At 56.5% G+C, this 25,421-nt stretch overlaps 2 protein-coding genes across 2 annotated transcripts in view; one reads left to right on the top strand and one right to left on the bottom strand.

Annotated features, from left to right (window-relative positions):
- SND1 (staphylococcal nuclease and tudor domain containing 1) overlaps positions 1 to 25,421 on the top strand; it is a 182,837-nt gene that overhangs the window by 51,395 nt on the left and 106,021 nt on the right. The window lies entirely within an intron of this gene.
- Positions 4,259 to 18,780, bottom strand: LOC128326446 (uncharacterized). Its single transcript, XM_053253265.1, has 2 exons — positions 17,147 to 18,780; positions 4,259 to 4,417 (listed from the first exon to the last, which is right to left on the bottom strand). Exon 1 carries the CDS (start codon positions 18,700 to 18,702, stop codon positions 17,704 to 17,706), a length of 999 nt encoding a protein of 332 aa, XP_053109240.1. The 5' UTR covers positions 18,703 to 18,780; the 3' UTR covers positions 4,259 to 4,417; positions 17,147 to 17,703.

Genomic DNA, 25,421 nt, shown 5'->3' with positions numbered 1-25,421 from the left:
TAAAGAGGACATGGTAGGAACTGGAGAAGGTGCAGAAGAGGGCAGCCAAGATGGCCAGGGGCCTGGAGCACCTTCCTTCTGGGGCAAGACTGCAGCAGCTGGGGCTCCTTAGTTTGGAAAAGAGGCGACTAAGGGGAGACATGATGATGGAGGTCTATAACATTGTTTTATGGAGTGGAGAGAGATAATTTTTCCTCCCTCTCTCACAACACTAGAGCCAGGGGTCACCCCATGAAGCGGAAGGTTGAGACATTTCGGACCAGCGAAAGGCGCAACTTCTCCCCACAGTGCATCCTTGATCGATGGGATTCTCTGCCGTGGGATGTGGTGCTGGCCACCCTCTGGGATGGCAGGTCCATGCAGTCCAGACGCCGCCTGCCACAGATGGGGGTCTGGGCGGGTCTGGCACGGGGTCCCAGCGCCTCCTGCAGGCTGCCGCCGCCGGGGTTGCCTGTTGCTTGGCTGAGCAGCTGTTGCCCACAGCGGCATTAAGTGGTTTGCAGAGCAATGAAAGATTAACGAGATCCCCAGCCACGAGCGGATCAGCGCCTCGTCTTAAGTAATTGCGTTACAAGGATCACAGGAAGCCGTCTGTGTAGCGTGTAAGAGAGCTGATGGTTGCGGCCTCCGATCTGACACGCGGCGCGCCTCCGTTGGCGGAGCACCGCGCTGTGGCAGTCGGAGTGCTTCTCGCGCGCGCCGGCTCGCTCTGTGCCAGCCTGCCCGGCGCTTCGGGGGCAGAGGAGTGAGGCGAGGTGAGCGGCTCCCCAGCAGCAGCAGCAGCAGCAGCAGCATCAATATTTAACTGGAGGCAGAAGAGCTTTCCAGGAAGCAGCGGCACGTGGAGTCAGCGTGTTCTGGAAACCTGTCCGTGCCCCGGAGGCGGAAGGTTCTCTCTGGTGGAAAAACGATGGGCTTGCAGGACTCTCCGGCCGCCTCCCTCCCCCCTCCCTCCCCCTCCCCGTGGCCAGCTGGGGGGACTCTTCGGCTTGCGCCTGTGGCCTCTCTGCTGCCCGTGGAGCTGCCAGGCGGGGGCAGCTGAGCCCTGCGTGTGAGTTGGCCGCCCACTTTGCCCTTGGGCAGGGGAAGCTTCCTGCCCTTGTTGAGAGCCGCCTTCAGTCCTGGCCCCTGGGCCACCTCTTGACTGCCCCCCCCAGGCAGCCCTTCTGGGGCAGCGGCTGGGCTTGCAGAAGGCTGGGGGCAGAAATGCCCGGCCTCCAGCAGAACGCAGCCCTTGCGGCTCACCTGCTCCCTCAGGGTCTCGGGGCCACCCGAGCGAAGCACAGGGGATTCCCGCGGGGGCTGCGGGCCAGGGACCAGGGTTGGTGGGAGGGACCATCTTCTGGGATCATCGCCCGCCCAGCTCCGTCGGTGCTTTGGCACTGACCTCCTTCTTGGCAGTGGCTCCGAGTAGGGCGGGGCCGGAGTCAACCCCCTGGGTGTGTCTGGGAGGCAAAGGGCTTTGCAGCACCGCCTCCTGGTCTGCCCCCCGGCGCGTGCGCTGGACTGGCAGAGCCCCCAGGCGCCTTCCCTGCGGCAGACGCGGCTCTTCCATGGCCAGCGACCGGGGCACACAAGTGCTTGCCTCGGAGGGAGCCCTGCTTAAGAGGCTGGGAGGGCGCAGCAGCAGCAGCAGGAGGCCGCCGTCCGCCCAGACGGGCAGGCCTGGACCAGAGGGAAGCGGGGGGGCCCGGCCGTGCTGGCCGCTGGGGCGCAGTTGGAGGCTGCTGCCCCACAGGTGTCGGCCGCCGGCCCCTCTGGCCCCTGGCGTGGTTTCCCTGCAGGCAGCTGGGCGTCCGGGCCTCCCGGCAGCTGCTGCCAGATTCCCAGGCATCTTCTGGCCAGGCAGGCTGAACGGAGAGCGGGATGCCTGGGGCCTCGGGGAGGCGAGCAGAGGCAGCCAGAGGCCTGACCTACTTCAGGGGGAGGAGGGGGGAGCTGATCTGCAGGCTCAGCAGCCTCTGGGAGGAGGAGGAGGGCTGCGAGCCTAGTCAGGGAGGCTGCCTGCTCGGGGAACTGGGATTCCAGAACGGCGGGCAGGGGCTGCCCTCCCCTTCTTTGGGAGGACAGCCAGCGGGCACTGCAGGCCGAACAGCTCCAGGCGCTGGTGGAAGGCTGGCGCTGCCGGAGGGAAGAGAGAACTGCCCGCTCCCCCCACCCGCCCCCACCCCAAGCACCAGGCTTCAGCACACCGGAGGATGACAGTGGTGCCCTGGGGTCTCTGGGGTGGGGGCGTGTGTGTGTGTGTGTGTTTGGACACGGCGGGGGGTGGGGTGGTTGATCCTCCAGGCTGGCTAGTTCCTTGCTTCGGGCAAATGAACCTTTGAAGCTGCCTCCTCCTGAGTCAGGCATTGGTCCAGCTGGCTCAGGGTGGTCTGCAGTGAGTGGCAGCGGGTCTCCAGGGCTTCAGGCAGAGCAGGGGCTTTCCCAGCCCTCCCTGGCACTGCTGCCAGCAATTGGCCCCGGGGCCCTCGGCATGCCGATGCTCTCCCACGGCTTAATAGCAATAGCACTTACATTTATATACCGCTCTATAGCCGGAGCTCTCTAAGCGGTTTACAATGATTTAGCATATTGCCCCCAACATTCTGGGTACTCATTTTACCGACCTCGGAAGGATGGAAGGCTGAGTCAACCTTGAGCCCCTGGTCAGGATCGAACTGGCAACCTTCTGGTTACAGGGCAGCAGTTTTACCACTGCGCCACCAGGGGCTCTTAAAGACGCCTCCCTATGGCGCTGCCTGGTCCTCCTGGTCTGTCTGACTCAGTACGGTTCTGGTGCTCCAGGCTTTCAGCCAGGGGCAGGGCGGGATGGAGTGTCGCCTCCTCCTCCTCCTCCTCCTCCTCCCTTTTATTTGAAATATTTCCACCCTGCCCCTCCTGCTCAGGGTGGCTCACAACATTAATATACAGCAGATACAATATGAAAGAAGGCTAATAAAGTTAAACAAGTTAAGTTCAAACTAGCTTAACCCGCACAAAGCATCAGTACTTGATGGCGCCAGAGCCCCCCTCAGCTCAGAGATCTCCCCACCCCGCCTGAGCCCCACTCCTGCTCCTCCTCCGCCTCCCCCATCCCTTGACGCCACCCCCCCCACCCCTCTTGGTCGTGGCTGCTGCAGCGTTGCTGGCGCCTATTGGCCAAGCTGCAGCCCCCAATCCCCTGAGACCTCCCCACCCTCACCCGAGCCCCACTCCTGCTCCTCCCCACAGCAGCAGCAGCAGCAGCAGCAGCAGCACTTGACCGGGCCCTTCCTCACTGCTGCCGCCATGGCCGCTCGTTCCCCTCAGGCCCCGGACAGGCCCGGGCCCATCTCTTGCCCCCACCCTCCCTGAGGTAACAGATCTTGTTCATCGTGTTTCCTCATCTAATTCACACCACGGCAGCCTCCTTCTCTTGAAGGGGGTCTTTCCTCCTCACGGCCCATCTCTCCACAGACCCCTGCCCACTTTCCTTTTATATATACAGATAGATTCCTCTCCTCTACAATCAAGCACATCTTCTGCCCAGTAACAGTTACATTCCAACTGACCTGAACCATCACAGGCTCCTCCTCCCTATCTGCATATGGAATCTCCACTGCCCAATCACCACGGTGCTTCTGCTCTCACAGGCTCCTCCTCCCTATCTGCATATGGAATCTCCTCTGCCCAATCACGATGGTGCTTCTGCTCTCGCAGGCTCCTCCTCCCTATCTGCATAGGGAATCTCCACTGCCCAATCACCACAGTGCTTCTGCTCGTGAACTCTTGCAAGAGCTGCCACGCACGGGATTAGCCACGGGTACACCTTAGAGAATTATTGATAGATACCAGGCTAAAACCACATTTAAAATTATATATATATTTTAAAGTTTCAAATTAAAAAGTTAATCTTATTCCTCCTTGGAGAGGCTGGCTGGTTTGAATCTGGGGCCTGCTGCAGGCCAAGGAGGGTCTCTGCTACCAAACGGCGGCCCCTTCCCATGTGAGGAGAATGAGTGACTCCCTCAGCTGGCTGGTCAGCTGCTACCAGAGTGCTAGGCTCTCTCTCCACTTTGCTGCGGACCAGGCTGAACTTGCAGCAGCAGCTGAATAGCGAGGCGGGTGGGGTGGGGTGGAAGGCAGGCAGGCAGGCAGGCAGAGGTGTGTGTTGCGGTTCAGGGTCACAGGATCCTGGGGCAGAACGGGAGTGCGTGTGGGTCCTGGCTCAAGGGCCTGTCTTGAAACACCTTGGCTTCCCTGCCTTCTCTCGCTTGTGTGCTGGAGCTCTACGGATACTCAGTGCTTGTATTGATGGAAATCCTTGCCGTTTTCTGAAGGCGTGTTTCAGTTTTTCTTTGTTTGTGAGTTTTTAACCAGAAACTAGTCTCTAGTATCTCCAGAATTCTTTGTGTGTGTCTCTATGTGCCATCAATTTTGTGTTCAGTTTGTAGAGCTAATATTGAGTGGTTTGTAGGTTTTTCACATTAGAGTTGGTGAGCATTTTGAGAGGGAGAGGGAGAGGGAGAGAAAAGAATATTTTAAAAAATAAACCCAAGCCAGGGCCAAATGCACTCCTGCTCTGAAGGTATCGGGGAGGCTTGTGGCTCGTCCCCCTTAAGCATAACAGGGGGCTTGTCGTAACCTCTTCCCTTCCACGGTGGGCAGACCATGCTACTGTTTCTTTATGTCGGGCGTTTTTCCGAGAGAGCGAGATCTCAAAAAGTGCAGGATTTTTTAAAATTGAAAGCATTCCATAGATCTGGAATTGAATGCATACAGTGCCACGATCCCTCTTGACACCCTAAGGGAAGAGTAAGCCATTGGCTTCCATGCACAAAAAGCCAGGAAAGGGTGACAAGGCACAGCAGCAGCAGCAGCGGCAGTCGGAGCGGGAGGCAGAGCGCCCCCTTCCCTCCATGGCAGCAGCATGAGTCAGGCTCTTGGGCATCTGGGCCATAACATGCTGTCTGGGTCCTTGCTTTTTCTTGGCTAGTAACATGGGAGCCTTGGGAGGCCTGGCCTGGCCTAGCTGGCATGGTGGTCAGTGTCCGGCTGTGGGAGGGGCAGGTGCACACTGCTGGATCTTTCGGTACCATCAGTCATGGTGTCCTTCCGGCCCGCCTTTCTGGACTGGGGCTTGAGGGCTTTATTTCCCCTCTTAATCCAACCCAGGTGAGGTGGCGGCACCCCTGAGCAAGTCCTGGGGTTGGTAACGGGCAGGAATGGCATCCAGCTTGGCCCAGGCAGGTTAGAGTAGGTGATGGCAAGGAGACTGGTGGGCCAATGAGCTGGGGAAATACTCGACTTGGGCAGGGTTCACTCTGGGTTGGTAATTTGGATGGTGCTTCTGGATCTAGCACAGCTTTGGCGTGGCCATAGATGGCCAGTGGTCTGGAGTGCCTTTCCCCACCTTCAGTGGGATTATCCACTGTACCCAGCGCTAAAACAGAAGAGACCTGGCTGCTGCCATCACTGGTGCCTTGGTGGACCTCCAGGTATTGGACCAGATGGTTGGCATGTGCTCTAAGTGGGGCTGCTGTTGATGGTCTGGAAATGAGATGGTCCAGAAGGTTCCCAGAATCACATTACGTCTCTCTTTAAACCACTGCACTGGATCCTGGCAGGTTCCTGGGTTCAATAAAAGGTGCCATTTTTTAACCTAAAATGCCGTAAGTGGTCAGGGCACATCTCCTTCCCCCCACAACTCTTGAGACAGTCAGTGAGACCCCACTCATGGGACCTTCTTTGGGTGCCAGATGGGCATCAGCCAGGAGCAGGGCCTTGGTGGCTGCTCTAGGAAGTTCATTGACCACGTTCACCTGCACCATACTGGAGGCAGCTATTAACTTGATAATGTATATACTGCTTTTCAACAACAACAACAACAACAACAACAACAACAACAAGTCAAAGGAATTTACACAGCAAAAGGAATAAGATGGCAGTAAGAGATCTTGCCCCCCACCCCTTCAAAGACTTTGAGGAGCATATGGCTAAAAACACTTAGACCAACAATAAAGAGTTTTTTATATTGGAATCGAGAAACTGGCCAGAGAGGGAGTTTGACCACTGGATGACAGGGGAGTTGACAGTATGCCAAAGGAGGATGAGGAGATTGCAGAGAAGCTGAATGAATTATTTGCATCTGTTTTCACTACTGAAGATATAGGGCAGATACCTGTACCTGAAATGGCCTTTTTGGGAAGGGAATCTGAAGAATGGAGGCAATAAATGTCTTGATTGGCTTTCAGGAGAGCCCTCAAAACCTATCTGTTTGACCTGGCCTTCCAGGGTTTTTAAATGGTTGTGGATGGCTCTAATGTTGTAACCTGGTTTTTAAACTGTTTTGAATGTTTTAATTGTTGTTTTATGTGTTTTTATGATCTCTGTTTTTAACTGTTAATTGATTTTAATTGTTTTGTTTTAATGTAAATGTAGAGATGATAAAAGATGACGTTCTAGGTCTTTTTGATAAACTAAAAAGAAATCCACCCGGCAGTTCTTAAAGGAGTTCAGGGTGAAATTGCTGACTTCTTAACTATGTAACTGGTCCCTAAAACCAGCCTCTGTATCTGAGGACTGGAAAAAGGCCAGTGAAGTTCCAGTTTTTAAAAAGGGATCCAGAGGGGATCTGGGTAACTACAGGCCAGTCATTTTAAGGTCTGTTCTGGATAAGTTGATTGAAGGCAATATTGAAGAGAAACCTATCAAGCTTATGGAAGGGCAGGCCAAGCTGAGGAAGAGCCAGCAGGGCTTCTGCAAGGGTCAGTCTTGCTTCACTGACCTCCTACACAGACTGGCAGCGGCTTCTCCCAGGGTGCAGGCCGGAGTCTCTCTCCGCCCTCTCTTGGAGATGCTGCCAGGGCGGGAACTTCGAACCTTCTTCTCTTCCCAGAGTGGCGGCTCCATCCCCTATAGAGGGGAATCTCTTGCAGTGCTCACACTTCTACTCTCCCATTCATATGCAATCAGGGCGGACCCTGCTTAGCTAAGGGGAAAAGTCATGCTTGCTGCCACCAGACCAGCTCGTCCCAGCCTCAACGGGCTTGATCCGGCCAATGGGCTGGCAGTTTGATGCCTGGGTCCTACACTTTTAAAAAAGTGTCTATAAGCATATAGATGGCGGTGGTCTTGTAGACCCTGGAGACTTGGACACTGAAAAAACTTTTGACAGCCTCACCTGAGGCCCCTGAGCAAAACTCCGCAGCCATGGGAGAAGAGGGCTGGATTGGCCACAGATTCAAAAGCAGAAAGCAAAACATAGCAGCCAATGGGCATTTTTCTCATACATGGTCTGGAGTTAGGCTTGAGCAATCAGGTGGCCAAGTTTGCTGATGACACCAAGTTATTCTGGGTGGGAAGAACTCAATAGGATCGTGAAGAGCCCCCAAAGGATTTCTCTTACCTATGTGAACAGGCTTTAGAACGGCAAAGAAGATGTAAAGTGATGCAGATTGGAGTGACCTGCCAGGAAAGGGATTTTGGAGTCATGGTGGAGAGCTCACTGAAAATGTTGACCCAGTGTGTGGCGGCTGGAAAGAAGGCTGATTCCCTGCTAGGGATCCTTAGGAAAGGAGCTGGACATAAAACTGCCCATTGAGTCATGCGCTTCCACAAATCTATGGTGCCACCTCACCTGGCATCCTGTGTACAGTTCCGGTCACTGCGCCTTTCGAAGGCTATTGTGGAGCTGGGAAGCGTGCAGAGAAGGGCAGCCAACATGAGTGGGAGGCTGGAGTGATAAAAGACCAGAAGGTTTGGGTCTTTTTCGTTGGGGAAGTGGGCGGGTAACGGGGGCACGATAGAGGAGTATAGAATTATGCACAGTGTGAAGTTTTTCTCCCCCTCTCATAATATTAGAAGCTGGGGTCATCTGCTGAAGTTAAATGCTGGGAGACTGAGGAAGTAATTCTTTTGACGCGTAGTTAAGCCGTGGAGCTGGTTGCTGCCAGATGTGGTGATGGCCGCCAGTCTAGATGGTTTTACGAACATAGCCCTGCTGGATCAGGCCCCTCAAGGAGGCCCATCTAGTCTAGCATTTTGCTTCACACAATGGCCCACCAGATGCCTCTGAGAAGCCGACAGGCAAGAGGGGAGGGCAGGGGGTGGCCACTGATAGACACAGTCTCTATAATTCATAGTCCATGAATTTATCCAAGCCTCTTTTAAAGCCATCCAAGCTAGTGGCCATCACCACATCCCATGGCAGAGAATTCCATAGATGAATTATGCGCTGTGTGGGGAAAGTATTTCCTTTTGTTGGTCCTAAATTTCCTGGCTTTCGGTTTCATGGGGTGACCCCTGGTTCGAGTGTTATGCCTTCCAGCAGCTTCCTATATTGCTGTGGCCTGATATAGTACCTGAGGAGATTCAAACTGGTAACCTTCTGCTTGTTAGTCAAGCATTTCCCTGCTGCGCCACTCTCTCCACTCCATGCGTAGTTTTATATACCTCGGTCCCGTCTCCCCGTAGTTGCCTCTTTTCCAAACTAACCCCTCTTAAAAGAGATTAGACAAATGCATGGGCGTTAGTCAGTGGCTAGAGAGCGGTCTATTTCCATCAGGGTCAGAGGGGGCATGCACCAGTGGTAGCGGGCAGCTTATCTTGGATCTGCCTGATTGGCAGGATGAGGGATGTGCACGGAATGGGGTTTGTGTTCCGTTCCGGGATCTGAATGGGATGCAAATGCCTGGAACATCCTGTCGGAACAGCTGGGCCAGCCGGTTCGGACAGAACGAGCTTGGAATGTTCCTTGTGTTCTCAGCACCACTTTTGACTCCCGGTGAGGGGCAGTGTGGGAGGGGAGGTCCCTTCAGGAATCATGACCCGGCTACCGCTCGTGCCTGCCAGTCCCTACGAGCACCGGTGCCCGACCCGGCATCTCACGCCAAGGCTCTCCTGACCTTTGGCGTGGTGGTGCTGAGCATGCCAACGGCTGCCGCGTGTCTGCAGAGGCCAGAGGGGCGCTGTAGGAGAGCGAGATGCTGGGTGGGGTGGCCCTGCTTGCTGGTGTGAGCGGTAACTAGGTAATTATTTTGAGAAGTATCTCCTGCCGCCCCTCGCTGGGAGGGAAGACTGGCACTCGGGACACTCGGCACGTGCCAGGCTGGAGCGGGGTGGCTCCGTGCTGTGCTCGAACCAGACCCTTCATTTGGAGGGCGTTCTGTCTCCAGCTCAAAGCACTCGACGTGGTCCGTCTGCGCGTCGGCATGTCTGGAGCTCGCGACCTCCTGCCCCTCCCTAGGCAGGATGCTGGGCTAGGCGGGCCTTTGGCCTGATCCATCCGGGCTCTTCTTCTGTCCTTCTGGGTCTCTCCCCACCTCAAAGGTCACCCGCAGCAGCCCCCGGGAGCCGACACTCTGCTGCGTTTCGGAGGGACCTCCAGCTCCACGGATTGACAGATGGCGCTTGGGTCCGTTGTGCTTGGAAGTGTGTTCTGCTGCTGGTGTGTGTTGTGCTTGTGCTTCAGGTTTTTAAAAATTCTTTGTAGTGATTTGAATTAAAATTGAGTTTCAGGATTTGATTATTGCCATCTTGAGCAACTGTTCAGGCGGAGTCATTCCATAGCCGAGCGAGAGCGCGTGCCAAGCCCCGTCCAGATGCAGGGCCAAGGCATGGCTGCCTCCTCGGGAAGGAAGTGGCCCTGCCTGCAGCAGAGGTGGAGCTGGGCCCTGGTGTGGCTGGGCCTGCTGTGCTTGGAGCGTGGTTCGTGGCTGGTCGGAAACAACCGCTTCCTGCCTCTCCCTCTGCTGCGCAGGGAGCGTGTGAGGCGCCCTGGACTCTTGGGGTGCTCAGCCGTGCGTCGGCGCCTCATCTGAATGGGGCCTGACTGCCTTTTGCTTGGCAGTCCATTTCCTCGGCTGTGGGAGCGAGACGGCCATCCTGTCTGCCACTCTCTGCTTTCTGCGCTGGGACTTAATTTTCTCAAAGGATCAGCTTGTGCCTTCCAGCTTCATCAAAGTACATCCATCCCTTTTCGGGAAAGGCTGAGAGAGACTGGGAATTACAAGCTGCAGTTCCAGAGGTGACCTGGCCGTGACTCGGGATCAGCAGCGCTCCGCCCGTTGCCAGCTCGGAGCCAGGAGGGGAATCACGCCGGGCCCCGGGTGAGCTCGGGGCCTCTTTCCGCTGCCCTGACCTCTGCCAGCGGAAGGGGGGGCTGCAGTCGGCATGGGTCAACCGGGCGGGAGGGGCCGAAGTCCTTGCGCTCGCTGGCGGTCCCGCTCCAGCGCTTGGCAGGGCTGGCTGGCTGGCTGGGCCCTGCTGTGCGTGTCCCAGGGAGGGAGGGGTGGCCGCTGTCGCTCTGCCCCCTGCAGCCTGCCCTCTGCCGGGACGCTGGAAGTGGGCCCCAAGGCTCGGGCAGTTCAGGCCCGCTGCTTCCTGAGGCACCTTTGACTGAGCGTGGGGGGGTGCTGGGGGGGGGGTGACTTCCCTGACCCCTGGGCTAAAACAAGCCGTCTTCTGACTTTGTAACTGCTGGCCTGCGTTCAGCGTGCTGAATCCCAGCCCCGCCACAGCCCAGGTGTTCAGGGCCCGCTGGTGTATCCAGGGGCCCCGCTCTGGGCCCTTCCTGGCCAGGAGGGCTGTTGCAGCCCATTCCTCGGGGCTTCCAGAGACCAGAGAGCCAGCCTGGGGGCGCTTCCTGGCTGTAGGAGCCGCGGAGTCCCGTCCCCCCCCCCGGCCCCCATGCTGAGGCCAGAATCTCCCAGCTCCGGGCTGAGGCTGGCCACGTCCGGGCGAGAGCGAGAGAGACGGCCTGATCCTGTGCGGGGCCCCAGCTCGGGCCCTGGGGGCGGAGTTCCATGGAGAGTGGGGGGGGGGTCAAGCAGCCGCAGGGCTGTGCCCCCCCTTTCCATATGGCAAGACGCTGCTCCCACCCCCCACCCCCACTTTTGCCTGGAGTTCAAGCCAACCAGAGCAAAACCAAGAACTGCTGCATTGGGGGAAAGATGTCAGGTCAGCGGCAGTTTTCAAAGAAGCCCCCCTGGACCTTGAGCTTGGGCCAGTCGGCCGGGATGAGGTGGGCTGGTCGCTCCGCGGAAGCGCCTCCGCTCCACTTGTGGGAGCCCCCGGGCTCCATCCCTGGCGGCAGCATCTCCAGGAGGGGCTGGGAAAGGCTCCTGCCTGCAACCTGGGGAGCGGCTGCCAGTCGGGGCGGACAGGACTGGGCTGGACGGGCCAAAGGCCGGGCTCCGGGCTTGTCAGGCCACTTCCCCTGTAGGCTGCCATGACCTTGGGAGGAAGAGCGGCTGGCTGAGGGCCGTGCTTGGTGCTCCTGAGGAGATGGGCTGGACGTGCCGGAAGCTTCTGCTCCCCACACGCAGCTGGGTGTGCATGCGTGTGCGTGTGCGTGCGTGTGCGTGTGCCTTTCCGGTGCCTCATGGCCCGCCCACCCCGGCCTCTGGGAGTGTGTTTGCCCTGAGGGGAGCAAGGTGACCACAAGGACCTTTCCCGAGGGTTGGGAGTCTCGCTCCCCTGCCTGCCCCCCAACCCCTCCGTTGACGCTGCTGAGCCACAGGCAGGTCAGGCCAGGTGCCGCCGCCGCCGCCGCTGCTCCGATGCGCAGTGATGGCCGAGGCGTGGCCAAGAAGCAGCCCAGAAGAGCCTCTGGCGGTCCCCAGAGGGATGGTTGGCGGCAAGCGGCGGAGCCACAGGGGCGGCTGCTTACAAAGCCCCGAGTCCACCCCGCCCAGGAGCTCTCGAGAGCGTAGCTCCCAGCCCCTGCAGAGCCACAGGGGCAGACCTCGGGGCCCCCACGGAGCCCCTGTCCCTGTCCCGGGGGGCTGGCCCAGCACCCACCGCTCGTCTCTTGGGGAGAACCTGGGTGGCTTTACCAAGAAGTCCAGGCTTCCGTCCACCCCCGGCCCGCTTCGGACCTTTGGCGATTGCAATCAAGTTGTCGTTTCCATCTTGCTCAATCACTGTTTCCTGCCAAATTGATTTCCGCTTGCAGGTTTCCTGCAACTGCTTCTTCTGTGTTTCACAAGATGGCCCGCTGTGTCCACGGGGCAGCTCTTCCTGCTTGCTCAGCCTGGCTGCCAAAAAGATCTGAGCTATCTATTCTCCTCTCCTCCTTGTCTGTGTCAGCTCCTGCCGTGGCTGGTGAGCAGAAGGGATCTCTGCCAGAGATGTGTGGCCAGCGAGGAGGAGGAGGAGGAGGAGGAGAGACTGCCAACTGGTGCTCCTAGGAGCAAGGGCAGAGTCCCTCCGCCATCGGAGGGTGGAGGCCCTGCTTCTCTGGAGAGAGGCAGTGAGGCGTGGGAGGAGAAGCATCACGTCGGCATGGCTGCTTTGTCCGCTGGAAAACACACTGCAGTTTTGACACACTTCTGTCTCGCACCAGAGTTGGCCTTTGTTTTGGGGCAGGCAACCTGCACTCACAGGAGTTCAGCACATGCTCTGGATCTGTGCTAAGCCAAGGGTTGGGCCGCCGGGAGCCGGGGTGTGTTGCTGGTGCCTGTGTTTCCTCGAGTTGTGGGTGCTGGAGTTTCTGCCGGGCAGAAGGGGGCCGTCCCTCCGGGCCAAGCGACTCGCCTCACAGCCTCTCCCCAGCGGAGGCACGTTTCTGTTCCGCTTGACGATGGCGCTCGTCTCCGATGCTGGGCTGTTTCGTCGGTTGCACTGAGCCACCGGGCGCACATGGCCGCCTTCTGGAGCTCCCTGCCCCGCCGTCTCCCGCTGGGTCCTCTCGCTTGTCCTGGGGCGGGGGAAGAAGGCGCCCGCTCTCGGAAGTGCTGGGGCTCCATGAGGCCTGCTCCCAAACCCTGCCGCGCTGATGCTGCCCGGTGCCGGCAGCCACACCACCACGTGTCCTGGGTCCACGGTGGCGCCGGCGTTTTCCTCTTGGCTGTTGCGTCTCCCACAGAGGGCTTTCCTCACTGGTGGGATGGCTTCCCGAGTCCGGCTGCTGTCCCTGGCCTGGGCTCCCAGCTGGCCCGTGTGGGGGCTGAGGCTGCCAGGAGCTGTGCTCCTCTGCTGCCAGGGCTGGCTGGTGGCTTGGACGGGTGGGCGGGCGGCGGCGGCGGCGGCGGCTGCTACTAGAACAGGCTTGCACGGCTGCTCCTTTCTGCACGTCACATTGGCTGGTGCGCGTGTCCTTTCCTCCTCCTCGCTGCTTCCCTGAGAGCGGCCGGAGTGGTTTTCCAGAGAGCAGCTGAGCCGTGCGAGCTGCATGCAGATGTCAGCCGGGCCAATTAAGAGACCTCCGAGCCTGGGCTGCGAATTGGCCTTTCAGTTGTAACTAACACACTCAGCTCAGCATATGGCCGTGGACTCGGCTGCGTGAGAAGACCGGCGGGGGTGTGTGTGCGCGTTTGATCTGGCTGCCCCTCCCCAAAGTTTGCTTTGGGGTGCTGAAGGGAAAGAAGGGGGGGGCTTCCCAGCAGTTTGCAGAGTTTTGCACGTGCCCCGCCACTCCCCCCCCCGCTGTGGAGGCACTTTGGGTGTCCCCCTCTGCTGTCGTAGGCGTGCTGCTCCTCTTCATATTGAGGGGTGTGGGGGGGGAGGTGGTGGTGGCTTGGGGGTCTTCTAGTCCAACCTCCTGTTCCGTGCAGGGAGATTCCTCCCCACCCCCCACCAAAGTGTCCACAGGCATCTAGATGGGGGTGATCCAGTAGACACTGGCGACCTGGACGCTGGAAAAGCTTTGGTCAGAGTCCCTCACCTGAGGCCCCTGAGCAAGCTTAGCAGCCACGGGAGGAGAGGACCCGTCCCCTCGTGGACTGGCTGCAGATCCAAAAGTAGAAAGCAAAGCATAGCAGTCAGTGGGACTATTGATCGGGGGACCCCAGGGATCAGAATTGGGACCGGTTCTTAGCTTACATAAGGACCAAGGAGGCCCATGTAGTCCAGCCTCCTGTTTCACACAGTGGCCCACCAGGTGCCTCTGGGAAGCCCACAGGCAAGAGGGGAGGGCCTGCCCCCTCTCCTGCTGTGGCTCCCCTGCAACTGGTATGTAGAGGCATCTTGCCTCTGAGGCTGGAGGTGGCCCACAGCCACCAGACTAGTAGCCATTGAGAGACCTGTCCTCCATGAATCTGTCTAAGCCCCTTTTCAAGCCAGCCAAGCTGGTGGCCATCACCACGTTCTGTGGGAGAGAATTCCATTGATTGATAAAGCGAATGCCCAGCCTTCAGTTTCATGGGATGACCCTTGGTTCTAGTGTTGAGAGAGGGAGAAGGATTTCTCTCTGTCCTCCCCCTCCACTCCATGCATAATTTTATGCACCTCCATCATGTCTCCCCACAGTCACCTCTTTTTCCAGGCTAAAAAGCCCCAGGTGTTGTAGCCTTGCCTGCTAAGGAAGGTGCTCCAGACATACCTGATCATTTTGGTTGCCCTCTACTGCACCTTTTCCAGTTCTACAATGTCCTTCTTAAGATATGATGACCACAACTGCACATTGTACTACAAATGTGGCCAGACCATAGATTTGTATAAGAGCATTATAATGCAGGAGAACCTTGTTAATCATGGGTGCAGCACCTGCAGTTTCATGTATCCGTGGTCAGGTAATGGACACCAGACGGTATATGCAAAAACAAAACAAAAAACCCAGCAAAAAAGGGTTAAACCCGTGTATCCGTGGGTTGGGGGTGGCCGGAAATGACCTCAGAGGTAATGTCCGGACACCATTTTGACTTTGGGAGCCATTTTATGGCTCATTGCTTTTTTTTAAAAAAAAAGGGGGAAAAGCCATTTCCGGCTGATTTTTTTCCTCTCTTGGTGGGCATCTTTGGACTCCTTCTGGGCAGTGGAGCAAACAAGGGCACTGTATTTGACCCGTTTTGTCCATTTTGGGGGGTGATTTGGGGTGGTGTGGGAACCTAACCTCCAATTTGCATTCACTAATGCCCCGTTATTCGTGGATTTGCTATCCGCACCCCCCACCCCCGGAATGGAAAACCTGCGAATAGTTTCCGTTCTTTTCCAGTTCTGAGTGATTTCAACTTGGTGCCAGCAATTCTTCAGATCTGTAGTCTCTCTCCAGACTTCACCTTCCAAATGGAACTGTTGGACTCTCTTCTTCAGTTCTTTCTTCTTGATACGGTGACCAGAACTGTATGCAGTACTCCATATGTGGCCACACCATAGATTTCTATAAGGGCATTATAATATTAGCATTTTTATTTTCAGTCACCTTCCTAATGATCCCTAGCATGGAATTGGCCTTCTTCACCACTCCCATGCACTCAGTCAACACTTTCAACGAGCTGTCCACCATGACCCCATGGTCTCTCTCCTGGTCAATCACTGGCAGCTCAGACTCCATCAGTGTATATGTGAAGTTGGGTTTTTTTGCCCCAATAAGCATCATTTTACATTTGCTTACACTGAACCACATTTGTCATTTTGTTGCCTACTCCCCCAGTTTGGAGAGATCCTTTTGGAGCTCCTCACAATCTGTTTTGGATTTCACTACCCTAAATAGTTTAGTGTCATCTGCAAATTTGGCCACTTCATTGTTGACCCCAACTTCTAGATCATTTATGAACAAGTATAAGAGCACTGGTCCCATGACTGATCCCTGGGGAACCCCACTTGCTACTTCCCTCCATTGTGAAAACTGTATTTATACCTACCTTCTGTTTCCTGTCCTTCAACCAGTTACCGACCCACACATGGACCTCTCCCCTTATCCTATGACTGCTAAGCTTACTCAAGAGCCTTTGATGGAGAATTTTGTCAACAGCGTTTTGGAAATCCAAGTATCCTATGTCAACTGGATCCCATTTATCCATGTGCCTGTTGACACTCTCAAAGAACTCCAAAAGATTAGTGAGGCAAAACTTGCCCTTGCAGAAGCCAGGCTGGTTCTCCTTCAGCAAGGACTGTTTTTATATGTTTAACAATTTTTTCCTTAAGTATGCTTGTAGTTTCCGGATTCACCCCCTGCCTCGGAACCTTTCTTGAAAATGGGAGTTCCATTAGCTACTTTCTAGTCCTCTGTTACAGAGCCTGATTGTAAGGACAAGTTACCTAATTCTGTTAGGAGATCAGCAATTTCACATTTGAGTTCCTTCAGAACTCTTGAGTAGATGCCATATGGCTCTGGGGATTTGTTCATTTTTAGTTTTTTGAGACAGTCTAGAACTTCCTTTCTCGTCACCTCAAATCTGCCCAGTTCTTTAGGCTCCAAGCCTGAGAAGCTCAGTTCTGGAGTGGGTATATGGTCAGTATCCTCCGCCATGAAGACAGATGCAAAGAATTATTTCTGCTTCTCTGCAATCTCCTTATCCTCCATAATCCCTTCTTCCTCCTCCTCCTCTGTGACGGCCCTTCAGATATTTGAAGACAGCTGGCATCTCTGGGATTTTCTGTGTGCCAAGCAGCTGCTGTTCTGCCGCTGAGCTAAAGGCTCTTCCCACTTCATGGGCACCTTCTGTCAGGATGCAGTCCCAAATGCTGGCTTGGCATTTGCTTGGTCATGTGTGCAGCCCTCACAAAAGAAGTGCTGGATAGGGCTGATACTCTAAGATGATTGTGCTGGGGAGGAAATAGATTCAGGGCAAAGCAGGGCAGCAGAGGGCTTTGAGCAGGTTTGTTTCTTGGCAGTAGAAGGTGGCCCTGGTTCCCTTGCAGCGAGCACGTTGGGGGCTGTGGAGGAATAGCTGTCCGTTCCACTGTTTGCCACCAGATGTGGAGGATCTGCCCACACTTCCCCCATCTTTCCCCAGGGGACTGCCAGCATGGTCCTGTTGCTGGCAGCTCTGAACAAGTCCTGCTGCTACCATTTCTGATGACATTCGGTGGCATCTGCTCCCTTTTGAAGGATAGCATCCTGTGGTAGGGTGTGGAGGAATAGCTGTCTATCCCACCGCTTGCCACCACATGTGGAGGATACAAACATGAGACATGGATCTCTGACAATTAAAAGTTTAACCACTGCCAAGCAGACTCTGAGGCTTTTGGCTGCGTCTACTTTCAGACCTCTGTTGCAAAAACAAACTTTGGTAGAGTGGTCAGGCCGATAGGCCTGGGTTAGTGTAAACAGAAGCGACAGTTCTGTCTTTTAAAGATAAACAAGTAATTTCACTTTGCTAACAGTTCAAATTTAAATCAGAAGTTGCTTCACAAGTTTAGTTCAAGGCACCATTAACCAAAAGAGCACAAGGAACAAACCAAATATGGTCAAAAATGCACCCACTCGACTGAGCCCTAACTTAGAGCCCTTGATGATCACCTTTAGCAACTCTGGCTTGTTCTTTCTCTTGTCCTGGTCGCAATACAGGCCTGGGGTTCAATCCAGCCTGGTTCTTCTGTGATCTCAGCTCCTGCTGCAGCCACAGCTCTGATTCTCTCAGCTTGGACTGGCCTCAGCTCCTTCAGCTTTCTGACTCCTGATCTCCAGCTGCACAGCCCTCCTGACCTCTTCCAGGCTTCTCCGAGTCCCACTGCTGAAGCAGCCCCCTATATAGACACATTTTTGCCCCAAAAGTTTTCCAAACAATCCAGTTAGTGCAACTCAAAGTTCCCTCCATTTTTTCAAAATTTCTCTTCCCTCCAAAATTTAACCGCCAAACTGAAATTCTAAATGTGAAACTAAAAAACAGCAGGCCTGAACTTCTTTTTTTCCCCCCATGCATAGGGATTTGCAAACACAGAAATCCTATTTACAATAATGCAGAGGTTTTAGGAATATCACTGCAATTCATGTATAACACAAGGGTTTGGGCATATTCATGCAACTTCCCGTACTGGGGCTTCTTTACAGAAGACCGAGGTCTAGGCTCCGTCCCTCTACAGGGGCCTGGCGGGGACGGCTTTGCCATCTGGCCAGAAACCGCTGCTGATGTGAACAGACAGCTGTGCCCTGTGAGCCACTAGGTGTGGAGGGGGCCCGGGCAGGGGGAGAGGCTGCCCCTCTCTTGGCAAGGACAAGGGAGGGAGCTGTTGACCCTTGCCCCATCCCACTCCCGTGGGGTGGGCCAGATGCTCTCCTGAGCAGCAGGGGGCCTCCACCTTCCCCGCCGGGGAGGGTGGGTGGGTTGGTTGGAGAGGCAGCCTGGGCACCATGGGGTCCGGGCTGCGGAGTGCGCCTGTGCCCGTCCCTCTGTCTGGACTGTGCAGGAGGAGGACAGAAGAAGCCCAGCCGCCCTCTTGGAGGGGGGGGGGGACGGCTTTTCCTTCAAGCTCCTGCCTGCGGCTCCAGATCCCCCTCTTCCTTCTGCGGCGGTTGGAGCCCCTCCAGGCACTCTGTGCTTGAACCCAAGAGACGACAAGCCTCTCCTCCTCCGGGTGGCCCGATGCCATTTGTGGCAAGAGGCTCCTGCTGTTCCCAGAGGCCTTGCCCGCCTGGCCTGGCCTGGCCTGAGCAGCGCAAACCTCCACCCCTCCGGCTGCCAGGCTGAGCGCCGCCTCTGCCCCTTCAGGCTCCCCCTTGCAGGGGAGAAACTGAGCCCTCTCCTTGCCGCTCTTGACTGCCTTCCTGCCAGCCTGCTTGCAGGGGGTCCCTCCAGTGGAGCCCTTCACAGTGGAGTGGGAAGCAGTTTCCCGACTGGGAGGGCCTTGGCGGCCGGGGACCTTTCTCAGGGAGGTCTGCATCTGGCAAGCAGGGGGGGCCCCTTGCGGGGTTGGGGGGGGCTGACCCACGGTCTGTGTGGGGTGCGCTTCCTCCACTGCCACCGCCGCCTCCTCCTCGCTTTGCTGCTCCCGAATCCCCGTCCCTGAACTCCCCTTAAGCAGCTCAGGCAGTTCCCAGAAATGTGGCCACGGCTGCACCTCACTCTCCACGGTCATGCCGCTTGCAAACTCATTATCTTAAGCTCCCTCATCCTGCCAGCTCATCACACGCCCGGTGCTGCTGCTGCTGCTGCTCCTCGGTGTGCCGCTCTGCTGTGACGTGAGCGGAGCTTCCAGTAGTCTGGAGAGGAGGAGCGGATGGCGGCGGCGGGGGGGGGGGGGGGAAGAAGAAGTATCTGGTGGCTGCTGCTGCCGCTGCCGCCTCGGAGTGGTGCCTCTTGAGCCTCGGGGAAGGGGCCCGGGCAGGTGGGGTGGGGCAGGCGGGTCCCCGTCCCCCTTGGGGCTGGGAGCCTCTGTGTGATTTCTCTGGCCCGGGAAGGAAGCTTGGCCGGCGCTTTTGCCAGGGGGCTGCACTTGGACGTTGTCAACATCCATCCATCCATCTCTCTCTCCCCCCCCGCCCCCTCCTCGTAGCTGTCAGAGACTGGAGGTTTTTCTTGGCCTGCGGCTCAGCTCTGAATTGAGTTGGGGTGATGTGTGTGTGGGGGGGGGGGGGAGAGAGAGAGCTGGATTTGGAATGGATGGTGGCAGGGGGAGCTGAGCAGCGCAGCCTGGGCTGGGGATGTTGGGAAGCCAGGGTGGCCGCAGGGTCGGAGGGCAGCCAGCCCTTCCCTGTGCCTGGCGCTTCCCCCAGCACCTCCGACATCCCAGGACGGGGCCCTGGCTCCTCGCCTCCTACAGCAAAGCAAAAGGGGCGGGTGGGTGTCGTGATGGTCATCGTCGCAGTGGCGGGCTGGACTGGCTTGGGCAGCGGATGTGGCCGGGGCGGAGAGAAAGGGGTTGTTCTCTGAAAGGCAGGTGGGGCTCAGGGCTGCTTCCTAAGGGTGTGTGCATGCACTTGTGTGTGTGTGTGTGTGTTGATGCGCACTCAGTTACTTTTAGCTCCCGCTCAGGTTGCATCCGGAAGGCCCCGCTCGGGCTGCACAGGGGACATGCTCACGGCTTTCATGCTGCTGCCGCTCAGCACAGGACGCCTTCTGCACACAGCTGAAGGAAAGAGGAGAGGGCGCGCACGGGTGGGGGTTGGCTTCCCAAAGGGCTTCTCCCCCCTTGTGAGCGAATTGCGGGCTTCTTGGAGACGGAGGGAGACGCCCCCGCCTGCCCCACCTGGATGCAGGGAGCCCATCCTGCGGAAAGACCCAGCGGCTGGGAGTGGGCTGGGCTCTGCCAGCCCGTCTGGCTTTCCTGTGCAGCTGGCTTGTAGTCCGCTCGCTCTTTGTGAAGTGGAGGTGGCCCCTGGGTGGGATGCCGGTCTGTTCTGGGCAGCCCCTCAGCCTTCCTGGGCTTTGGGGAGTCTCCCCTCTGGGCTGGCGGTGCTGACGTCCCCAGATGGGCCACGGGGTTGCCGGGGTCGGAGCAGAGGGAGGCTCGACACGGCCGGCCGGCTTGGGGGAGCAGCACTGAGGCTGGCCTGGGCCCCCCTCGGCTGCTTGTGCTGCTGCCGCCACCGCCGCCGCGTTAGCCCTGGGAGGCCGGGAGGCCACCCGTGGCGCCCGCATCTCCTTCCGGAGGCCCTGCCCAGCGGAGGCTGCTGGCTAATTGGCTGCGGTGCTTTCCCTGGGCGTCCGCCGAAGTGGCGGGCTCTCTGGCTGGCTGGCGGGCTCCCTGTGGGATAACGAATTGTCATGCCTCTGCTGATTATCTAACAAGTTGGTACAACGTGTAAGGCAAGCTGACAAGACAAACAACTCCATTAATTGGAGGCGGCGGCTGCTGCTGCTGCTGCTGCTCAGGCCCTGGCGGGAGGAGGCCGCGGTGGACACAGCCGCCAGGGGGCCCGTTGCTGCCAGGACGTGGCAGGAAAGAGCAGGGCAGGCTTGGCGTTGGTGGCAGGTGCTCTGCTGCCCACCAGTGCCTTCCTGGTGCTGAAGAGGGGAGCTCCGGCCCTCCCCTTGCCCTGGTGGGGGCCGTGCCAGCTTGCCTGGGCCCCGTCTCTTGGGGGTCCACTCTGGGTGAGCGCGTGTGTGTGTGTGGGGGGGTGTCCCCGCTTGCTCATCTGACCAGTCTCGGCCTGCCTGGGCGCAAGGGACCCCACCCCCACCCCCACCCCCGGGGGCTTGCCCAGGGTGACAGTGCCACGGTGTCCCGCTGCTCCTTTGACTTGGCCTGGTGGCTGGGGGGGGGCACTGGTGAGCGGAGCCCCTGGCTCCCTGGGGGGTCCGCTGGTTGCTGCTGTCCCCGTGGAAGGGCTGCCGGGGAGGTCTCCCTCCAGCCACTTGCCGCGAAAGGAGCCCCCGTCCTCCGGCTGGCTTCTGTGTGGCCCCCTCTGGCCTCCTTAGCCGCACGAAGCCCGCTTTGGGGGGCGGGGGGGGGCGGCGCAGCATCCCGAGGCTCTGCCAGCATCAGAGAGGAGCCTCCCCGTCGGACGGGCTGCGTCTCGTCCTGGCAGGAGCTGAAGGGCATCCGGGCCCTGCTGGGTGGCTTGCTGGCCTTCGGCCTGCTCATGCCTGCTGCTTGGGATGACTAAACGTGGTGTCCAGTGCAGTGGCCCAGAGGCCCTTCCTCGGCCAGCTGGCATGGAAATCCGGGCCTTGCGCTTCCACCCCCCGAACTGGCTGTTGCCGGGAGGGTGGAGACCAATGGCCTGTGCAGGGCGGGGGCTCCTCTGGGCCTTGCGCTTGCCCCGGCAGCCAACCCCAGAGCAAGGCCGTGGCCCCGCAGGAGAGCGCCAGGACTGGGAGGCGTTGGGGTGCCGATGGGTGGGGGCACAGCAGGCGCTGGCACCAGCCCTGCCCAGTGGGAGGCGCCTTGGCAGTCTGGGTGGCAGCCCTTGCCTGGGCCTGGGCCGGGAGACTGGCCGGCAGGGCCTCCGGCCAGCGCCGTCCTCCTCGGACTCGGCCTAGGCTGCCCCGGCCCCCACCCAGCGCTGCCTGGCCTTCCCCAGGGGCCAGGCCTGCTTCCCTGGCTCTTCTGGCCGCTGGGCTGTCCAGGAGGCCTCTCCTCCTTGGCGTGGGGAGGTGCTCCTGGGGCCGGCCGGGGCCGGGCAGCTCCTGGGCCCTCCTGCCTGACAGAGGTTCTGGGCCGCTGCCCGGCCCCTGCCTGCCTGCTTGCTGCTCTCTGCGGGGGCCGCACAGGCTGCTAACATGCAAATCTTGTTAAAATGGCCGGCTTGCAATTAGCAGACTCCGGCAGGGAGCCTATTTTGATAATGAAAGAGATTAAGGTGGAAGTTCTGAGTTTGGGGTTTAGCACAAGCAGCTGATTTTCTGCTTTTTAATTGGACTTTGCTAATGAGCTTCTAATAAGTCCCGAATGTGAAGCAATCTTTTAGTTTGTGGACATTGAATCTCAGAGTTCCGGAGTGGGAAGGGGTCCTCGGAGGCCATCTAGTCCAGCCCCCTGCTTGATGCTGGGAGTCCAGGGCTAGAGCATCATCCCCCGCAGAGGGCTGTCCAGTGGGGGAGATTTCCCTCCGCCCCTGACAACTGGGATCATTGCCAAACTCTTCTTGCCATCAGAAGATTCTCCTCAGCTGCAATCTGCATTTCTGCCACTTAAACCCATTCTTCGGTCTGGTCTGCAGGCTAAACTGTGCCCGTTCCTTCAGCCTTCCCTCCGAAGGGCTGCCTCTCGCCTCCCGAGCCGCCTCCGTGGCCGCCCTCCTGACCCTGCCCCAGTTTGTGTCTCCTTCTCAAAAGGCAGCGCCAGAGCTGGCAAAGGGGAGAGGAGGCCGACTCGTGAGCTGGGAGCTCTTATTCTGCCTGAAGTCACAGGAGGGCGACTGGTGTTGATATGCTCCTTTTCAGCAACCAGAACGGGTTTTCAAGCAGTTTACACTGCTTTATCGGAAATGGTTCCCTGTCCCAAACGGGCTCTCCGTCTTTCTCTTCAGCACCCCACTGGGCCCATGCGTGCTCTCCTGGACCCGCGAGGGACAGTTGCGTTCCCCCCACCCCCCCAACCTAAGAGGGCCCCCTCTTTTGAAAGGGCCCCCCCTCCAGCTAGCAAGGGTCAGGCCACCCTCCTGTGCAGCTGCTGCATCGCCCTGCTGTGACTCAGGCTCACCTTGTGGTCAACTCCAATCCCATCATCCTTTTCACATGTACCACTGCCAGGCTAGCTCTCATCCTTCTCAACCTGCACATTGGGGTGCTTTTTGGGTTTTTTTTTGCAGAACTCTGCATTTGTCTCTGCTGAATTTCATTTTGTTAGCATTTCAGCCCAGTTTTCCATTCCATCAAGGCCATTTTAAATGTTATCTCTGTCTTCTGAAGCATTGACTCTCCCTCCCAGTTTAGTGTCGCCTGCAAATTACACAAGAATTCTTTCATTTATTTATTATTTATTTATTTGATTTCTGTTCCGCCCTTCCAGAAATGGCTCAGGGCGGTTTACATTAAAACAAAACAATGTTACTTAACAATTAAAAACAGAGACTATAAAACACCATAAAACAATTAACAGTTAAAACATTCACAACAGCTTAAAAACCCTGGAAAACCAGGTTACAGCAAGTTAAAAACATTTATGATAAATTAAAAACCCTGGAAGGCCAGGCCAAACAGATAGGTTTCGAGGGCTCTCCTGAAAGCCTATAATGAATTCAAAGTACGGATTTCTGCGGGGAGTGCATTCCACAGCCCAGGAGCAGCTACAGAGAAGGCCCACCTCTAAGTCGCCACCAGACGAACCAGTGGTAATTGGAGATGGAGCTCTCCAGATGACCTCAACATGCAGTGGGGATCATGCAGAAGAAGGCACTCTAAGGTAGCCCAGACGCAAGCTGTTCAAGGCTTTAAAGATAATAACCAGCACTTTGTATTTTGCCCGGAAACATATCCGGCAGCCAGTGCTACTGTTTCAAAACAGGCATAATATGGTCTCTCCGGGTTGCCCCAGAGACCCAATCTGGCTGCCGCATTTTGAACTAACTAAAGTTTCTGAACTATGTACAGAGGCAGCCCCACGTAGAGCTCATTGCAACAGTCAAGCCTGGACGTTACCAGCTGATGCGCCGCTGTTTTGAGATCGTTCTCTTCAAGGAATGGACGCAGCTGTCGAATCAGCCGAAGCTGATATAAAGCACTCCTGGCCATGGCCTCCACCTGAGATACCAGGGTGAGGCCTGGGTCCAGGAGTACTCCCAAGCTCCATACTTGCTCCTTCCAGTGGAGTGTAACCCCCTCCAGCACAGGAAGATCTAACTCATCCCTTAGTTTCTGAACCCCTACAATGAGCACCGTCTTGTTTGGTTTCAGCCACAATTTGTTATCTCTCATCCAGCTCATTACCGCCAGGAGGCAGGCATTTAGGGAATGAATGCCATTTCCTGTTGATGAAGATGAAAAGGAGAAGATGATTTGGGTGTCATCAGCTTACTAATAAAACGCAGCACCAAATCTCCTGATGACGTCACCCAGCGGTTTCATGTAGATATTAAAAAGCATCTGTGACAAAATGGAGCCTTAAGGGACTCCATATAACAGCTCCCGTTTTGAGGAGCAACTGTCACCAAGCTCCACCAACTGGAATCTACCCGAGAGATAGGAGTGGAACCACTGCAAAGCAGTACCCCCTATCCCCAACTCCCTCAGGCGATCCAGAAGGATACCATGGTCGATGTTATCAAGCACCGCCGAGATCCAAAAGAGCCAACATAGTCACATTCTCTCTGTCAATTCCACAGTACAGGTCATCCATCAGGCCGAACAAGGCTGTCTCAACCCCATAGCCAGCTCTAAAGTCAGTCGGAAATGGGTCTAGATAATCATTTCCCTCCAAAACCTCCTGGAGCTGGTTGGCCACCAACCTCTCAATCACCTTGCCCAACCATGGGAGATTGGAGATTGGCCTATAATTATCCATTGCCAAGGGGTCCAGGGAAGGCTTCTTGAGAAGCGGTCTAACCATTGCCTCCTTTGAACATGGAGGCACCCTTCCCTCCCCCAGCGATGCATTTATGGTATTAACTAGGCCACCTCCAACAATCTCCCTGCTAGATAGAAGCAGCCAAGTTGGGCTGCTTCATCTCAGTTAATTGAGAAAAATGTTGAGTGCTCAGTGCTGGCTCCAGGACAGAGCCCACCCTACTCAAACCCTCCCTCCAGTTTAATGAGGAGCCACTGATGAGCCCATCCTCCCTTCTCCCACCTTTGGAAAGAGGAGGTTGGCTGGAAATCTGATGCTTCATGGCATTTGTCTCCCAACACACCTTTCAGGGTTCCTTGTCTTCTCTTAGTATCATTTCTTGCTTCCTTTTTACTTGTTTATTTTACTGTCAAGATTTGTATAGTTTTAATGCATTTTATTAAAAACAAACAAACCCCAAGGTTACAGTATCTTTAAAACAATACAAATATTAAATTTCAAAATTAAAAATAGTACAAAGTTAACAGTCACCTTCAGTGGCACAGTAGGAAAATGCTTGACTAACAACAGAAGGTTGCCGGTTCGAATCCCCGCTGGTATGTTTCCCACACCAGCGGGGCAACAGTCCTTTTCTCATGAGTAGGCAATGGTAAACCCCTCCTGTATCCTACTAGAAGAAAACCACAGGGCTCTGTGGGTGCCGGGAGTTGAAATCGACTTGACGGCACACTTTACCTTTACAAAGTTAACATATGCATAATAAAACATAACAGTATTTTTTTTTTATTTTTGCATTTTTATACCGCCTTTCATTAAAAAATAACCCCAAGGCGGTTTACAAAAGTTAAAAACATACAATAAAAACATCATGCTAAAAGTATAAAAACATATAAAAACAGGCATAAAAC

Source organism: Hemicordylus capensis, chromosome 5 (genome assembly GCF_027244095.1).
Source record: "Hemicordylus capensis ecotype Gifberg chromosome 5, rHemCap1.1.pri, whole genome shotgun sequence".
NCBI classification, from domain to species: Eukaryota; Metazoa; Chordata; class Lepidosauria; order Squamata; family Cordylidae; genus Hemicordylus; species Hemicordylus capensis.
This window is presented reverse-complemented; position numbering and strand designations above follow the sequence as displayed.